The sequence below is a fragment of the Cavia porcellus genome, unplaced genomic scaffold (assembly GCF_034190915.1).
Source record: "Cavia porcellus strain 051 isolate PalLab524CR breed Dunkin Hartley unplaced genomic scaffold, mCavPor4.1 scaffold_1, whole genome shotgun sequence".
Lineage (NCBI taxonomy): Eukaryota > Metazoa > Chordata > Mammalia > Rodentia > Caviidae > Cavia > Cavia porcellus.
Genome location: NW_026947484.1, coordinates 119,913,310 through 119,932,587, shown reverse-complemented (window position 1 = coordinate 119,932,587; position 19,278 = coordinate 119,913,310). Strand labels below are relative to the sequence as shown.

Sequence of the window (19,278 nt, the reverse complement as noted above, 5' to 3'; positions counted from 1 at the left end):
ACAAAGACCCATCTAGGATTTGTGATTCCAGTATTTCCTTTTATGATCTAGCCTTGAGAGTTAAAGGCATTATTTTCACCATCCAGTCACAATCCCACCAATTTCAAGCAGAGGGGCAGCGAACGTATGGAGAGGGCACCAATGTGCCTCTCTTTATCCAAAACTGTCTTCCACCTTTCAGACTATGCTATCTAGTTATTCCTTACTTCCACTCTCAGCTTCCACTCATCTACCACTGTGCCCTGGGAAGCTGACTCTGTGGATGACATCATAATGGCAGCTAGAGTGGGGAATACGCAGGAGATCCAAGGCAGCAGTATTATGGTTTATATCTAGATCTCCCCAAGCGCATCATGTACTCGTAGACAGGGCTTTTGCAAGGTAATTGGATTATGGGACCTTATAGCTGGCTTGCTGTGGGCAAGCAGTGACTGTTTGGGAAAGGTGGGTATTGTATATCCTTCCTCATCTCATCCTTCACTCACTGTGCTTCCTGTCTCCGCCACCATAACTGTCATGCCATCCTCCTTGGGAACCAGCTGACTATGGAATGAAATGTGAGCCTGAATAAACCTCTGATTCCCTAAACTGTAGGCACTGGGTATTTAGTCCCAATGATGAAGAAAGGGACTACTACAGAAATCGGTGCCTGTGAGTGGGATTGACACTACCTGACCATGTGGTCTAGCTAATACATTTGGAAATGGTTTGAGGCAAGAGTTTGGAAAAGTCTGGAGATGCTGTCTGGAAAAACAGCCATTGAATATTGTAAGCTGACCCCCCTGATGGTAGATTCTATTTTTACAGGGATGCAGAATGTAAGGGTTGCAGGGCTATGGATGTATTTACCTACATTTCAGAAGACCTGGAAGCCCATGCAGTGTATCCATGAGACAGCAGAGCATGAAGCTGTGAGAGAGAAGCCAAAGCACAATGACAACCTCAGGGAGTTGGAGGTGTAAAATATGTGGAATATCTGCTGAGGAAAACTAAAAGGAGGAAGCAAGGCCAGCCCAAGAGAGAAGCCATGAAGGCTACAATCAATGGCAGTGCATTCAGGGTGGGGCCACATAAGATGTCTGGAGTTTGAGTCTCATTGTAACTTTCCTTGAGTCCTGGACGCAGAGGGACAGGATTTAATGTTTGCTCTGCTGAGTTTCAGTCTTGAGTTCGGTATCATTCTTTCTGTCACCCTATTACTCCCTTTTGGAATAAGAATATTTAACCTGTGCCATTAAATGTTGGCAATGTTTCATTTTCTTTATTATTCTTATAGTGGCTCACAGATAAGAGTTTGCCTTAAGCCTCAGAGGAGACTTTAGACTTTGACTTTTCCACAGTATTGAAACTGTTAAAAGTCTCTGGCTACTACTGATATGGACTAAATGTATTTTTCAAAAAGCGATGTGCATGAGTCTTTTCGGGACTAGGAGTGGAAAGTTTTGGTTAATGTCTAGTTGTCCCCCAAGAGCCTCACATGTTCATAGGCAGGACCTTTGGGAGAATAAGTCAATTACAGGGGCTTATAGATGACTTGGACTCAGGTTGGAAGAGGTAGATACCTGGGAGCATGACCAGGAAAGATTTATCTTCTTCCCCAGCTACCCCTTGACTTACTGCTTCCTGTCCACCAAAGCAGCTAGTTCCCACCACGCCCCTCTGCCATGCCATCCTACCTTGGAGCCAGCTAAATATAGACCAACATGTGAACCACAGTAAGCCTCCCCTTCCTTAAATTGTGGGTGTTGAGGATTCTGCCCCAGCAATGAAGAGAGTGACTGAGACAAGGAGAAAAGGCATGTGCTCAGGGAACACAGTCCTTCATCTCTTTATGCTTTTATTACCACATTGCTGCAGGAGCTACAATCTCTCTGTATATATGGTTCTTGCAGAAGTGGCCTCTTCAGAGCTCCAGCTCTCACTGAGTTCCAGCAAACCTTTTCCATTCCTTGTCCCTTCAGAGGTTGAGTGACACTGGCTTTTGGTTACTCTGAGATTCTAAGAGCCCCTATATACCTTATCTGTCCTTAACACTGCCTATAAATCTACAAATAGTCCTTGCACTAAAATATAACTTCAGCCAGTAGAAAGAATTCTGATTATCAGGATGATGACTGACACAGGCATATAATAGAAACTAAACGTAGAATGGAAGACAAGCATAAAAATATTAAGTGGGCTTCTAAAATCTAAGAATTTGATAGAATTGTTGAATAGTATAATAATGCTCCTCCATCACTGCTATGATTTGGATATGGTATGAACCAAGGGTTCATGAGCTAGAAGCTTTGTTCTCAATATGTAGTCAGATGATTAAGTGGGCCTACTGGAAGAATGATAGGTTACTGGAGGTACTACACACAACTCCTAGGACTTTGAGTTAATTCTCACCACTCAACAGCCTCTCTGGCTTCCTGTCTGGCCACATCATCACTTTGTCTTGCTTTTTTTCGCTACTGTGACATCATCCATTGGAAGGCTTGTACCAGAATTAAGCTGACACTGATACCTGGCCTCTAAACCTCAAAAACTGTGAGCTAAGAAACCTCTTTCTTTATAAAGTTACCATACTAAAAATATTTCATTACAGCAATGGGGAAACTGGGAGGTCTCAACACTATAACCTACACATTCAAGATTAATCTTTTCCACAAAAGTATAAATTATTTCATACTCTCTTAAAACCTGTCGTCATATTTCTGATTTACCACTTAAAATCCTTAAGTTTTTCATTCTTCTTATAAAACATGTTAACTTCTATTGCTCATCTCTTATATTTTTTTCAAAATGTTGGCCAACCAAATAGTAAATGATTCACTTGATGCTTTTCTGGATATTGCAATTAAGTCTACTAGTCCATACCTCTTAGAACTTCATTGTTTTGGGGTTTTTGTTGTTGTTGTTGTTGTTGTTGTTGTTGTTTTTTTTTTAAAGTACATTAACCTATCTCTAGTTTTCGGCCACCAGTCCATTCTATGACTTCTCCAAGATGCCCAGCTATGAAGAGGATAATTATATCTCCAAATTTCTCACTGATCTGAAGGTTCTGTCAGATTGAAAGTCTGGTATAAGAAAGATAAACCCTTGAATTCAAGTTCACTTTGCTTTAGTTTTAACATAATTATCAGCTTGTATCATTTTTTCCTTTGTTTGATTTATTTATATCATCACTTCTGTTTTCCTCCCTTCCAACTTCTCTATTTGTCTATAAATCAATATCCTCTGCATTCTCTATGGTCGCTTGAGATTTGGCATCTTTTCTCCTCACTGGACTATAAAAACTCAGAATACCACTCTGCTTTACTTGCCATCAACTCTTGATTTACAGCCATTTAAAGTTTCTGTCATATCTTGCCTCATAGCCAAAAAAAAAAAAATGTTTTAGTAAGAGAAAAATGTTCCTTTTTATCCAAAACAATCTGTAGCAAAGCCATCCTTTGCACACATGAGTGCGCGTACACACACACACACACACACACACACGCAGATGAACTTGCCATGTATTTGTTAACATATTGTGGAAAGAAAAGGAATAATAAGATAAAGTTCTGAATCTTTGAAAAGCTTCTGGAAGGGGTCACCAAGTATATATCTACAAAGTAAGGATAAATTGACTACAGATGTGAAGTGACAATCTTCACACACTGAAAGAAAATATCAGGCAGCCCTATGGGATAGTCTGGATGGTGGTAGAGTTCCAGACAGAAGAATAGGCCAAATGGAGGAGATGCTTCAAATTTGCCTAACTATGGTTACTAATCAGAAATTTTTACTAAATGGAAGCAGGTGCATAATTTTAAATTTTCCACCCATAGTATTATTTTCAGACTTTAGTCACTGATAGAACTTTCATCTATGTAGCCAGCTTCCATTGAGGTGGTTCTTTCTCTAAGCTACTAATAAACGCAGTTAACACGAACAAGCAGCATGGATCCAGTGTGAGATCGGAAACTTACACAGTTTTGCAAGCCATCTTTTAAAAACAGAAAATTACCAACAAAAACTTACGAAGAAAAATAGTTTTATTTGAATGAGAAAAGAAGTCTCAGCTTTGGCATGGAGACGCGGATTTTTTATTCTGAAACAACTTTAGGCCACCAACCAGGACATCCACTAGGAATGTTTCTGGTTACAACCTGTCATTCGTTTTCCACCTGGAACTTCTACACTACAGCAATGCCTACCACTCACACAGGCCTGAGAAAATAAACAGCTCTGTGGCTTCCGTTTCATTAGCTTTGCCATTGATCCCCTTTACCAGCAAAGTCTCATAACACAGCGACTGAAGAGCCAGCTAGGACACTTAGAATCTTAGGAAAGAGACCACCTGACAAGTTTAAAGGATCCCAGATGATTTTGATACCCAACTGCTGGAGCTCCTGACATTGTCCTCCAACTTCATCCCAAAGTTGTAGGTCACCAGTGTGTAGCCACAAACCTGACTTAATGGACAATGTGAAATAGGAAAGTATAGTTAAAAAAAAAAAAAGAAGAAGAAGAAAAAATCAACAGGCCAATTGTCCTTGATATGAATTTCAAGCATGTGTGGAATACAGAAAGGTAGTATTAGCCTTTTATAACTAATCATAAAATAATTCCATTGCTTTATAATTTAAACAAATGGAAAAGTCAACCGCACAAATCAGTGATGCTGTCTAGAATACAGCTGGGCCTACTATTACACTAAATCCAAAAGGGGGAAATAAGTTTTAAATATGTCTCTTTGAAGTCAGAGTGCATTGACTTCTAACTTTTGTTTGCTCTTCCCAAATAAAGACATGGTTAAGTAGGCTGGCAGCTTGAACTACCATCTCAAAGTAACATTTAAGTTGCACAGACTTCTTGGTAATGAATAGTGTTCCGATCTGAACTCAGGTCTCCTATTAGCAACTTGTGAAACTGGAGTGACATACATTCGCGCCACAAGGTATTGGGTTTTTTCTTTCAAATCCTTAAATTACAACTATTCCAGTTTCCACACACTGGAAGTCTACCACCCCACCCTAGTCCATTTCCTCCAATTACACTTCAAACCAGGATGAGCCTCAGGTCCCAAATTTCAGGAGGAGAGGGAGGAGAAAAGGGAAAGCTGCAGGCTGTGGGCTGGATGGCAGCAGCTGACCATCTGAAAATTCTTAACTCTGCAGCTTCCTGTCAGACACACGACCGCATTCTCCTGGTACCTATTCCCTCTGGATTTGAGACTCACTTTGAGCGTCACACAACTCTCAGATCCACAACCGCCAACACTAAATCAAAAACAAATTCTCTAAAAGCGGCTGATTCGTCCCAGAGTCCAGAGTCGGCCACGCCCGGAAAAAAAAAAAAAAAAAGCCAGCGGGGGGTGGGGTGGGGGCGCTGGGGAGAGTCGCGGGGAGATGCCAGTGTCAGGGGAAAACAATCTCAACTTTACAGACTCCGCGAAGCCAAGGCCTTCTCAAGCCGAAGGTCAAAGTACGGAGGAGGGAGCGGCTGCGGCTGAGAATCCCGCCGCGAGCGGCGCGGGCTACGGGGCCAGGCGCCCGCCAGTCAGCAGCTCCGGGACCGCCGCGCCGCCGCGCCGAGGAGGCGGTGGCAACTCCGGAGTTGCCCGGGAACTTTCCCGGGACGCGCCGCCGCCGCCGCGCCCTCACCTTACTGAACACCTCCAGGTCGTCCTCGTCCTCGTCCAGATCCAGCACGTCGGCCGGCAGCAGGGCGGGCGAGCAGCTGCCGGCCGGCAGAGGGACGCTGCCTCCGGGGCTCTCCGCGCCGTCGCCCCCGGCCGGGAGGTCGGAGGAGCGCGCCCGAGATGCCCGGCGCTCGCCCTCCATCCCGAGAGTGAGCCCGGCCCGCCGCCGCCGCCCGCCGGCTCCCCCGAGCGCGCCCATTGGCTCCCGCGCCGCCCGCACCTCCCAGGCCGGCCCCGCTCCAGCCCTCGCCGCCGCGCAGACGCGGAACCGCCGGGACGCGCGCCCGGCCGGGCGGGCAGGGCCGCCGCCTGGACGCAGCCCCACCTGGCCGCGCTCCGGCCCGGGGCGCCCGAGTCGGGCGCCGGGATCGCAGGGAGCGAGGGCGGAGGGCCGGGGCCCCGCGGGCCACTCGTCTCCGGGCGAGAGGCGGGCATCCTCGCGCCGAGCCAGGCCTGGGCCACTCAGCCAGGTATTCGGCCGCCACCGGGTCTGGGAAGAAGCCACAGAATGAGCCATGGGTCTCCAGGGATCCAGGTGGCAGAAATCAAAACTGATTCTTGCTTTTCTTCCAGGTTGGAGTTTCCAGTCTGTCTTTTCCTAAGGCTGCTGCAAAAAAATAGAGGACGTGGAAACCTCTCTATTTGTGATTGATTTTCGACCCAGTGACTGGACTGGACTTTGCGGTCAAACCAGGAAACTTGAGATTTTCAAAACGATCTTCAGCCGCTTTCCAACAAATCTTTACTCCTGGAAGTCTTCCTGAAGTTAATGAGCAAGAATGTTTCTGAGCGCCAAGGACAGCTAGCAAGACTGCCCGTTGCCACCGAGAAATAATTTTCAGTCCTTGCACTACCAAGGCAAAGCTGTAATTACTTAGCTGCTTGTTCTTTGCTTATTATTTTTTTCTGAAAATTCCAAAACTAGTGGAAAATTGAATGCAAATTGATCTATTTTTTAACTATCTTCTTATGTTATTTTTCCTCTCAGCCTCACCTCTTTTCTTCTGTAGACCTTAATTAAAATTTTTATGTGTAACAATTCCCTATTGGGGGACTAAAAGATATTTTCATTTCTGATTACAAAAAAAAGCTTCGGTATAGTCCCTCTTAACTAATCAGATGGACCTTTTGCACATGACCGCTCTTGGCATCCTGGCATCGTCCTCCAACTAATCAGATGTACCTCCCTCTTAACTAATAAGATGTACCTCCTTTCAAGACAAGTACTCACCTCACAGGCAAGTTGATCACTGTCCAGTGTTTATATAGAATTGTATATGCTTCCTCTACCCCAAATGGCCTTTCATACACGTCTTCCCCATCTATAATCCCATCACTTTCAGACTTTCCAGATGACCCTGTGTTCCCAATTTCGTATTTAATTCTATTCCAACTTACAGGTTGCACTTGTTTCGTGTGTGTCTTAACATTACTTACTAAACTAACATTTTTCAGTTGAGGATTATAGTGTATATTAGTATGCAGCAATGCCAGATGTACCCAGAAAGGTTCTGTAATAAAGTCTAGGAATATAACTTTTTAAAAGAGTTTTTTGTTCTCTAAGCTCATTATAGTCAAGAAAGAAACTAAAGCTTTCATAAATGCAAACTCCAAACCAGGAAATTCTTAATGATATTTGACTCATGGAATTGCCCCGGAAATACAGAAAGCAGCCTCAGAAAATGGAGAAAACAAACCAAAGCGGCACATGTTGGATCTCCGGCAAAACTCTGCCACAGGACCACTGATGCCTACAGTACCGCTACCAGTGCTTGACACTGCATCATACATCATCTTCCTGTACTGCTGTTGACACTGATGTCACTGAGTCCAAGGTGCCATCTCTGTCTTCACTTCTGCAGTGCCTGTGAAATCTTCCATATCATTACTGCCATAAAAATGTCCCCACGGTACATTTTTCTGTGTTGTTTGTCCTGGGTTTACAACTGGAGAATTTGCCTGCCTGGCCCATCCAACCCGGTATTATGAAGATTCCTAACATAGAGAATGTTTTAAATATATGAAGAACCTGTTGATGCTGATCAGTGGAGGGGTGCAGCACGGTGGAATGGGGAGAAAGAGAAAAAATCTCTATGACCATCTACCTGTTTGGCTGTCCATCCGTGACCGCACCTTTCTGTATGGCCCTTGCATCCTCTATGTGGAGTATAGTTCAGCTATGTCTTACATATCTGAATATACAAACTACAGCTTTTGAAAGAATAAAACTTAGTATCGACTCATTATTTGTACAACACAAAATCTAATTGGTCTTATTTTTCTTACAAGTCTCAGTTATACATTAAATTGAGACTGTTGCTATATTTATTAATGAAAGAATTCAAATACATTAAAGCCTTCAAGCCACAAATTCTAAAATTTTGTCTATAAATAAAACACCAAAATGATCCACATCTAGTCTAATCCCTTGAATGCTAAAATCTTAACCTTAACATTCCCTGTCACATGCTAGTACCACCTAAAAATGACAGCTACAGCTCTACAAACCTACTGATGGGTAAAAGGAAGAAGAGTAGTGAAAAATCCTCTTTATGGTCAGAACTCCCAATGTGACTGACCTTTGGTTATCTACTGTGTCGGGAAAGAGAAATGATCAGAAATACAGGTCTATATTAATTCACAAGTAGTTGCAAATGCAGTCAACAGTTGGCTGGCCAAGGATTTGGATTGAGCAGTATCACAACATTGAATGATTAATAATAGAAAGTATAAAGAAGTTTGTGGGTGGACTCTTCAGAATGATCAGAGATTTTTGTGAATATAAAACATCTACCAAAAGACCAATACTGCAGAAATAACTTTTAACGATCATGTAGACAAGTGTAGGTACTTGGTGTCAGCCTTTCCTGCCAGCCATCATATCCTTTTCATACCAGGTATGTGACAGTAAGGTGTGCATTTATTCAGCAGAGTTAAGCTGATGAGTGCTTCCATTGCATACCTATGCCAACGACAGCACAGCCCAACAGTGAGCACTCAATATAGTGAAAAACCTCCTTTGACCTCATGGATTGGGTAGAGACTTTTCCTCACTAAAACACACATATTCTCGATATGCTGTTATCTTCCTTGCCACTAGTATTTGCCAACACCACTACCTATAGAGTCATAGAATGTATTGTTCACAATTGTGGCATTCCATAAGCATTACATCTGGTCAAGAAACACTTTTTATAGCAAAGAAAGAATTCATAGGCTCACATGTATGAAGCCACATCTTATCATGCATTCTGTAACCTGGAAGTAGGTGGACTGGCTGCCTGAAGAATGTTAAAGTACCATTTGGGAGATAACAACCTGAAGTTAGGGGATTCTGCCTCAGAGGAAGCAGTGTATGGTTTGCATCACAGTTTTTTAAATGATGTTTGTCTACCTCCATAAATAGGAAAAACGGGCTCAGGATAAGAGTGACATTGCTCACTTCCAGAATAACCCACTTGCATAATTTTTACTTTCCATTCTCTCACTTTTGACCCAGAAATGAATCAGATTTCTTTTGTTCTAAACTCATTGGTCACAACAGATCACTTGACTCCATTCAATCTAAAAGGGGTTGCAAAATACGGTTGTACTCTGTGTTCAATATACAGTGGTTCAAAAACTACTTGAATAGCACAAACAACAGTTGTAACTCTTAAACCATTAATTATGGGTGATTAACATGAGGCATGGACAGACTAAAGCAGAAACCATAACCTCTACCCTGTGGTTAATACTCAATTATCTACAAGTGGGCAGTTTTTTGCATGAAGTTGCTTACTGCCTTTGAGAACTCAGACATGCATTTCAAATTATTAGCTTCAGTTTTCTCATCGACAAAGTCAGATAATTAGTAGTAGATACTTCAAAGGTTTTAAGGATCAAAGAAACTAATATCCATGAAATAATTTGTAAACTAAATAGCTATATAAATCTTAATGATTTTATTACTATTACCATTAATATTATTAAGTAACAACGTATGGCTGTCTATGGCTGTCTATGGTTGTGTATGATTTCGCTTCGGGTCCTAAGCAATAAGATTGGAGTTAGTTCCTATAATGTTGTGTAATGCTTTGTAGCTTTGACTAGAATGTATGTTTTTAAAAAGGTTTCCCTTGATATTCTGGTGACCCTGGCAATTTTAAGGCCTCTATCATTTAATGAAACAAATAAATGATAAGAATTGAATTTAAATACTTTTTAAATACTGTATCTTGAACTCAAAAAATGTGAAGAAAAAAAATTCTCTAATCTAAAATGGCCTACTTTTCTCTTGAATAGGATATAATAATCCTGCTATCAAAAGCAAGAATGTAAGAATGATCACTAGTCAAAACAAAATGTAAATTTATTATATAACAAAACTGAAAGTATAGAGGGTAAATTTAGGGCAGAATATGTTCCTTGTTCAATGAATATGACCTAATTAGTTCTACAAGTGGGCTGATTTTAGAAGCTTCATGTTGCCAAGTTTGTTTCCAATATATCAATATTTTAACTGAAAACAAACTTTTAGTTGTTTATAAAGTTTCTTGGATCAACCATACTCTCCTTTAGTGGACAAATCCATAAGACAGACACTTGCTATCATGGAATTTTATTTAAGTAGTACCAGAAAAGCCAGAATTTGTCTGCAGTTCTTTGAAGATACTTGCCTATGAAAACTTTAGAAAGAGTTGTTTTTAGTAAACTGAAGTAGAAACTTTGGTGATAGCCTTAAGTGCTAGTGTTATAAAATATAGAGGAATTATATCATAAAAGCAAGACTAATGTTTATTTTCTTTTTCAAAATAATATTTTTGAGACAGACTCATATAGCACACAATCCGTCCATTTAAAATACATAAATCAGTGTTTTTTGCTTATTCACAGTGTTTTGAAACCATCAACAAAATCAATGTAGAACATTGTGATCATCTCCCCCAAAAAGCTCTGTTCCCTAGGCTCCAGACATTGGAGCCAATAACCTACTTTGTATCTCAATAGACTTTTTCCTGTTCTGCATATTTTTTTTTTTGTCTTTTTGTTTTTTATCGGTACCAGGGATCGAACTCACGACTACCTGCTTGCAAGGCAGGTGCTTATGCCACTGAGCTAAATCCCCAGCCCCTGTTCTGCATATTTCACATAGAATCTATAATGTATAATCTTTGAGACTAGCTTTTTGTACTTGGCATAATGTTTTTCAAGTTCATCTATGTTACAGCATGTAATAATATTTCATTCTTTTTATCACCAAATAGTATTCAATTATATGGATGATTTTTTGGCTAATGAACACATATGTTGTTTTCTCTTTGGGGCTATTATTAATAATGTGGCTATGAAAAATTACATATTTTTATTTGACTATATTTTCATATTTCTTAGGTATACATTAATGAATGAAATTACTAAGTATATAATAACTATTTTAAACTTTTGAAAAACACATTACTACCAACAATGTACAAAAGTTTCAGTGTATCTTTATCTTTGACAAAACTTGCTATTGTCATTTTTGGTTAAATTAATTCTAGTGGACTAAAGTAGTACATGTCATTACAGTATTGATGTGCATTCGCCTATTGGCTAATGACATTGATAATGTTTTCATGTGATTGTGGCCTTTTATGTCCTATCTGTAGAAATATCTGTTTAAATCCTTTCCATAATTTTGAAATATTTGACTTTTTACTATGGTAAACATTCTTTAAATTCCTAGATGTAAGTCGTTTATGAGACATTTTATGAAAATAATATGTCATATTCTGTGGAATGCTACTATAGTTTAAATCTAAAATTTCCTCCAAATATCTCACATGTCTGGAATATGATTGAATTATAGGAACAGTATAGCCAAAAGGAGGTGGGGCCAGGATGAAGGTGAGTCACTGGGGTGTGACCTAAAGGACATATTCTTACCCCTAGTTCTCCTTCCTCTCTCTGCTTGCTTCATGAAAGCCAGGGAGTGAGCAGTTGTCATCTGCCATGCCCCTCTACCACAGTGTTCCTGTGTAGGAGCCAGCAGCCCATGGACTGAAACCGTGAGCCAAAGTAAACCTTTCCTCCTTTATATTGTTTCACTTTTGTTAAGTCTGATTACTTATTTTTCTTTTCTCATCTTTTTCTGGTGTAATATTTAAGAAAATATCTGCCAGACACCATGCTGTGAAATGTTGTGAACCTCAAAATTATTACCTAGAAATCCTAACACCTAAATATTTCATATTAGATGGTGTAGCCAATTGGGTGTGATTAGGTCATTTGCACAAAATCCTCATGAATAAGATTAATGCCCTTGCAAAAGAGACTTGGATTTCTTTTCCTATATAAGGTTATCGATAGTGGAGAACTGTAACTTCCAACCTGCTAGGTGTAAGCTGTGCTGAGTTCATGTTCCCTGAATATCAAAGAATGGATTCTAAGGGACAATAGTAGTCAAAAGTAGAAAAGGTTTATTGAGAGATAGTTTCTGAGAGATAAGAAGGAACCTAAAAGCATGTTGTTACCAAAGCTTTGTTGGGGGTAATTTATAAAGGAAAGTCACAATGTGCATATAATGTGGGTCAACTACAATCAAGTAGAGCTGCTCAGCTAATATTGCACCAATAGGGAATATTGGCCTATCTAAGATGTCTAAAACAAAAAGGCTTTTAGGAAGGGATGAGTTCAGATATTCTGATTGCACACATGGTGTCTAATGCTTGTCTGGAATTAAGGGTCTAAGTGGTACTAGTTAGGATATAATCTCAAGTTACTGTTTATCCCTTAGGGAAGCATATAGGTTTGGCTGTCACCATCTTTATCTTGGGCTTGGCCTTCTTCACGTGCTCTTCCAGCTACAATTCTGATGTGTTTTTTTTTTTTTTTTTCTGCTAACTTCCTTGAAAGCTTAGTCTTTGTCTGACTATATGCAGTATTTCTAGCTTAGCTGCACTTATAATTACAGAGAAAAGACAGTTATTCATGAACCAGTAAATGGGCCTTTGTCAGATACCCTGTCTGCCAACATTTTAATCTTGAAATTTCCATGTTTCAAAACTATGAAAAATAAATTTCTATTGTTTGTTAACCATTTAATCTGTAGCATTTTATTATGACATCCTGAATGGATTAAAACAGAAAATTAGTACTAATGAGATAGGGAAAATATAACTCCAAAATTGCTAGATGTCAGATACGTGCAATTTGTGTTTTCTAAAACTGAAGAATGAATTCTAAAGGATGACAGAGGTGAAGAGTAAGAAATTTTATTGAGAAAATGACAGCTCCTCAGAACCAGGATGGGACATGAGTAGGTTTCCATGGATCCCACTTTTTATGGAAAGTTTTATAAAGCAAAATCACTGGATACAAATGACGTAGAATGAAACTATGATCAGTAAGTTTACAAGTATATTTCTTAGGCAATATTGATCGAATGGGAAAACAAGTCATGTGGTAAGTATATGTGGAAAGAATGAAGAACTTTTCAGAAAGAGGATGGGCCTCAGGATCTTGGTTTCCCACTAAGATGACTAACATCTATCTAGACTTCATTAGACCAAGTGTTACCAATTGTCTTGTCCTTTGGGGAGGCATGAGGTCTTGTCATTTCATCTTTATCTTGAGGCTTTTCCTCCGAAAGATGCACCTCTGACCACAGTTGTCATGTGCTTTTCATCTATTGCTATGGATTCTCTCAAAGCTCTGTCTAGCCTGCCTAGAATTACCTAACTTGGCTGTCCATACTATTCTCACCTCTGAAAAGGTAACCCTAACTGCTGTGAAGGGCAAGGGGCACAGATCATTCTGGCTTCTTTCAATTGAAAGGAATCGTAGTTATAACTGGTAGTCAGAGATACTTTCCAGAGGGTCTACCTAAGGCCCTCAGTAGACGTCAGGAGTTTTCATTTTGGATAGGCATATAGTTCTAACTCTGGAAGACACAAGGCCAAAAAAAACAAGTATGCATGAGCCAAATAATAAGATAAACAAGACTATTATGAATACAATCAAATATTTCTACCAGGAAGAGCCATTAATAGCCTCTCACAAAGAGTAAAAAGAAAAGATCCAGGTAATTTCAAAATCTGACATGGCACAGTCATTTAATATCTGAACAGCTATCAAGGTATTTATTAGCAGCAGGATCAAAAATGCACACACAATATTCAGATTTTAGAATTATTATAAATACCCCTTTATGCTGATGTTCAAGTGTCTATATCATTCAATTTTGGAGGAGAGCTTGCCTCATTAATTTTAGTTCTTTATTTAGGAGAGAGAGGCCTGCTGAGATATTGTTTAAGGCCCATATTAGCCAAGGCCTCACTATGTTGCATGACATCCTCTAATCCTAGAGAAGGGAAAAATATAAAATCCAAATAATCATACCAATGAAGCAGACTTCTAGGCCATCAGTGTCCTAGATGGAATACATTTGTAGATTTGTTGATAGTTTTGACTCTCCTGCTTTGTAACTATGCAAATCTCACTGTGCATCTTCCTGTCCATACAGGGACTAGCCAGGGTTACGAACTGGTGCCACAAGATTAATTAGTGCCATTGTGGGCTTGTCACCTAATTCCAGGGTAAATACACCAATTTGTTGCAAACCAGTCTTCAGCCTGTAAAGTTAAGGCATGTATATAGTGTTCAAGTGGTGTCCGTCCCAAGTACTTAGTACAGTTAGGCCAATAAGAACAAGAGTGATTTTTTTGTTCTCAACATAAGGGGGTCTTTGTATAAAGTTGTCCAATAATTGGAATTACTCCCATATAATTATCCTATAACTGAAAGTAGCCATCTTTATGATTGTTGGCTCTCATGACAGAACCCTTACTCTTATTTAATGGGTTTTACTAGAGAGACTTCAGTGGCATTGTTAGGAAAGAGTAAAGGCAGTAAAGGTAGTAAATGAGGTCACTGTTGGTGAAGATTTTCAAAGGCAAACAGAAAATGGGACCCTGTATGTAAAGGAATGCAAAAGAAGACATCCTTTAAATCTAACACTGAAAACCAACTAGCATCTTCTGGGATCTGAGAAAAGAGAGTGTCCAGGTTAGGTATTACTAGGTGGGTTGGCATTACTACCTCATTTATCAATCTAAGGTCCTGTACCAATCTACTCTCTCCATTGTTTTTTTTTAATTCCCAACATTGAGGTGTTACATGAGCTTTACTGATTTTAAGTAAAACTTACGACCTTAAGTTATCAGTTATAGGCCATAAAACTCTTTTAACTTTAGACCATAGAGGATATTTTCTCTGGTGAGGAAACATAGGATCTTTGAGATGTATTTGCACTGCGGATGTTCTTATTGCTCTAACTACTCTACTTTTAGTTGCCCTTACTTTGGGATTTATTTCTGTTTAATGAAGAGGAGGTATTGTACCTAACCTGGGTGCATATATATCACAGATTCAGACAAGATAAAATGTCTCCTCCCAGGAAGGAAACTAGACTTTTAGGCATAATTAAAAGGAATGTGTAAAAAGAAAGCCATCCCAGTTACAGCCTAATGGTTGTGAGACACAATGAGTTACTGCATCTCCAGTGATTCCATTCACTGAGCTATGATGGCTGGAGGGGAGACCGGGGTTGAAAAGAAGGAACAAGGGACATGAGCCAGTGTTTAGCGAAAGGTTGATTTCTTTTCACTCTACAATGAAATTGTCATCTCCAATTCTCACTGAAGGTGACAGTTCAACCAGAGGGAGAAAGCAGAGAGTGCTTTGGGGCCTTTCAGTCATGCTGAGCCAGCTGAGTCTCATCTTTGGGATTTTCACCTGAAGGTACAGTTCAACTTCCAGTGGTCATCTTTGCAATCAGGGCGTGGCCCAGGAGGTCTCTCCTAACATGCTTGGTTTTCCACAGCAATAGAAAGCGAGTTTAGTCATTAAGCTTTTCTAGGAGACCCAAGAATCAGATTTAAGGTCTATTCCTTTTAAGGCTGGAATTAAAGCAATTGTACTCTCTTCATCTCTCTATTTTCTTCCCTTGGCTAGACCCTGGTCTTGATTATAAAATACCACTGAAGTATTATGTGAGCTATCTGCAGTAAAAGCTGTCTTTTGTAGCTTTTTTATAATATCTGAGGCTGACTGGATAATAGACTTTGTATTTCAGAATAATTTGTCCTTCTATCAAATCAGGATCCAGAAATGTATGTTTTTTCAATGGTTCTTATAAATGATCTAAGAAGGCAGAAGGGTTCTCCTATTTATGCAGATGAATGCTTGACAGTTTAAAATAATTGAATGGCTTAACTCTCATCCTTAGATCGTTAAGAATAGATGCCTGAAGATATGTCTATTCCACCCTCTTGTCTGGTTGGTAAGCAAGTAGGGATATTATGTAGGCACTGGTAGGGCTCCAGTAGAAACTGACTGTTCCCCTGGCTGCCTGCCTTCTGGACTTCCAAAATTAACAATATGATATTTATCTCTACATATAATAGCTACTTGTAATTCTTCTTTTCTCTCATTAGAAGTTAATACTTGATTTAAGAGAAACATTACATGTTTCTAATCTAGTTGATAGGTCTGAGTAAGTCCTCTAAAGACCTCAATGTACTTATCAGTGTTATCTGAAAACTTTCCTAGATCTTATTTGATTGTTTGAGGACACTGAGAGAAAAGGACACATGAGCATGGGTATGGCCAAATTTGCCATTTACTTCCTGTAAGGGGTATTGTCCTTGAGGTGTTTGAACAAAATCAACTAAGGGTAGGTATATCCTACCCTTGGGGAGGGGTGTTCATCAAAGCTGACTTAGAAACCCAACCTTTAAAGTCCAAAGTATAAAGCCAAAGGACTCCAAAGAACAAGTGGGGGAAATCTCATGCTCAGTAATAGTAAAGAGGTTTTGATTAAATTTGCCCTTAAAACCTCATCCTCGGGTTCAGTAATAGTAGGTGACAATTTGCTTAAGATTGCCTTGGAAACCTCATCACCAGCATCCATAGAGGAAAGATGAGAAACCCCAGGCTCAGTGACAGTAGATGCCTTAAAAGCCAGAGGTATCTGATTTTCCTGTGGCTTAAATTTACATTTTGGACACAAGCAATGCTTATCTCTTAATGCAAAGAAAATCTGAACAAAAGGTAATTTTGCTTTCCTCTCTCTTATAGTACAATTCCAGTTGTGAAATAGTATCTTAATCAATACTTCCCTCTGCATCCCTTGTGGCTCTTGAGGGTAGACAGGTCTTCTCCAGGTGCAGAAAAACAGTGAACCTCTATTTTTCAATGTGTGAGGGTTGAGCAATTTCCAATGCTTAAAAATACATTCCAAAGGAGTAAGAGATTTGGGCACTGAATATCCCATCTAAAATATAAGAAGAAAATAGGCATCCCTTTCCATTCCTACTTGATTTCTATACCTGAGATGTCCCCAAGGTGACTTGCTCCAGAGCAGGTGGCTACCATTGGAGAGTGATCAGGAAATCAGGTCAAATTAGTTACCCTTACCAACTTGTGGCCCTATGTTCCCCAGAAACTCACACTCCTAAGTCTTTCATGTGTTTCTAAAGGCACAAACTGTAGTTGATTCCAGCTTTAATAGTCATGTTTAAAGAAGGAAGCAATGCTAGCAAACCCAATAATCAAGAAATCCGAATCATTGATTTCCAATTTAAAAGTGAGGAAAATAAATCAAAGGGCAAATTTACTCATTTCTGTCACTGAGGCTTACAGTTTAAGCTTATACCTGTTACCCAGCAGCCACAATTTACATGATAGCGTTATGGTTGATACATTGTGTCAACTTGAGAAGTTTAGAAGTTTAACTGAGAGACTTAGCAGGGACCAGCCCTGAAGGGGGAGAGATGGCCTGTGTACCGTAAAAAGAAGAAGAGGCTTGTTTTCCTCTTTTTTGTTCAGGCTGCTGCCTTGAAGTGTTGTCCCAGTGCCATGCCACCCTAACTTAGAGCCACTGATTATCAACTGAAACCTCCACAAACCATGAGCTAAATAAACCGTTTCTTCCCTCATTTTGGTGTTGGGTGTTTTGTCCCAGCAATGAGAGAAAAGCAACTAAGACAGTTAGTAAAGGCACATTCATCAGTTTTCTAAATGCATGTGAAAGAAGAGAAAGGCTGACTAAAACCCTTTTTGTACTCCTAGTTAGCATATGTAAAGTATAAGAGTAAGTAGTTCCTCTGATAGATATTCTCCTTGGTGAAAGAAGAACAGTTGTTGCAAGCTGGCTCAGCCTGACCTTCTGGAGGGAGGGGCAGTTTAGCTAGAAGAAAATAATTTGCTAGACTGCACAGCCCTGCTGCTTGAGGGGATTTTGCTTTGACATAAATTACACTTTGGACATCACCCATATTTGAGTTGAATAAGACTTTGGACTTTAAACTTGTAAGTAATATTGAAATGAGTTAAAACTTTTGAAAAATTGTTATTAAATAAATTAAGTTTTCATTTAGAAGGACATGTATTTTGGGGACCCAGTATTTGAATGCTGGTATGTCCCTATGGGAGGTATAAGAAACACTTTACAATAAAAAAGAGGCAGATTCATATAGGAATTACATGAAATCTTTTGATAAATTTGTAGAGAAAAACCATCTTGATAGTATTGTCTTCTAGCTTGGATATGTTTCCATTTATTGAAGTCTTTTAAAAATTTTTAAAAAATTGTTTAGTGATTTTCAGCATATATTTTAAAACTTATTTTTATTGAATTTATTCCTAGATATTTTGTGCTTTGTGATACTGAGACAAGAAACTAGGGTGTGACAAATCTGGCTGACAAAGTAGATATGACCTGTTAATTACAAAATCTCAGAACACATGTGCAGAACATTTTCTAAACCCTGCATGTGGACTTACCAGAACTCAGGCAGGTTTGCAATAGGATGACCTAGACCGATGTGAACCAGAGGCATAGGATCCCAGTACTGCCTCTCAGGACCTGCATGTAGTTTTTTGCATGTTTCCTCAAGATATGGATTACATAAATGATACAGGCTTCAAGAAGTGGTTGCTATCATGGCTTTCCTCAAATACCTTGTCCTGTGTTCTCTAGGATGAGTTTTTCTCTTTGGCCCAAGCTTGCTTTGCAGAGCCAGTTTCTCCCTTGTTCTTCACTTTACTGTTTGAAATAAACTTTGTCATCACTTTCTACTCATTTCATTCAGTTCTTTGTTCTAGAAGAGAAAAACCTGGAATCCAACTCAGGAAAGTCATCCAAGCACCACAAAACCTGGTAACATTTATTTGATGAACGATTTTTTGAAGAAGCTACCCAATAACAATAATAATGTAAAAAGAGTTGCATTCTTAATTTTATGATATAACAATACATTTTAAAAATATTGATCTTGTGTTATTTAATTTTGCTTCTCTTTGTTCTTAGCTCAGATAGCTCCTAAATAGGTTCATTAAGATTTTCAGTACACAAAATCAATCCGCAAATAGAGATAGTAGTATGTCTTCTCTTTGAATAAGTATGGAACATTATTTCACTTTCTTACTGCAATGCTGAACATTATTAAATAAATAGAATCTATCTGTGTATTTATCTAAAGATATTTATTGCAGCACACTGATTGAGATGATTGTTTAGAAAAAGTTCCAATATCCATTCTTGGCAAACTGGAAACATATGAAACTTGACTACATAGTCTTAT

The 19,278-nt window shown here is 39.4% G+C and overlaps 1 protein-coding gene across 2 annotated transcripts in view; it reads right to left on the bottom strand.

The window, feature by feature from the left end:
* Positions 1-5,858, bottom strand: part of Snx7 (sorting nexin 7) — a 75,870-nt gene extending 70,012 nt beyond the window's left edge. Inside the window, exon 1 of one of the 2 annotated variants that reach the window (XR_010049277.1) lies at positions 5,634-5,858. Coding sequence is in view for 1 of the 2 variants with exons in the window: in XM_003479168.5 (XP_003479216.1) it covers positions 5,634-5,813 (180 nt within the window). In the remaining variant the exon portion in view is untranslated. The remainder of the gene's footprint in view (positions 1-5,633) is intronic. The other variant, XM_003479168.5, reaches the window with a different exon arrangement.
* Positions 5,859-19,278: the final 13,420 nt, after the last annotated feature.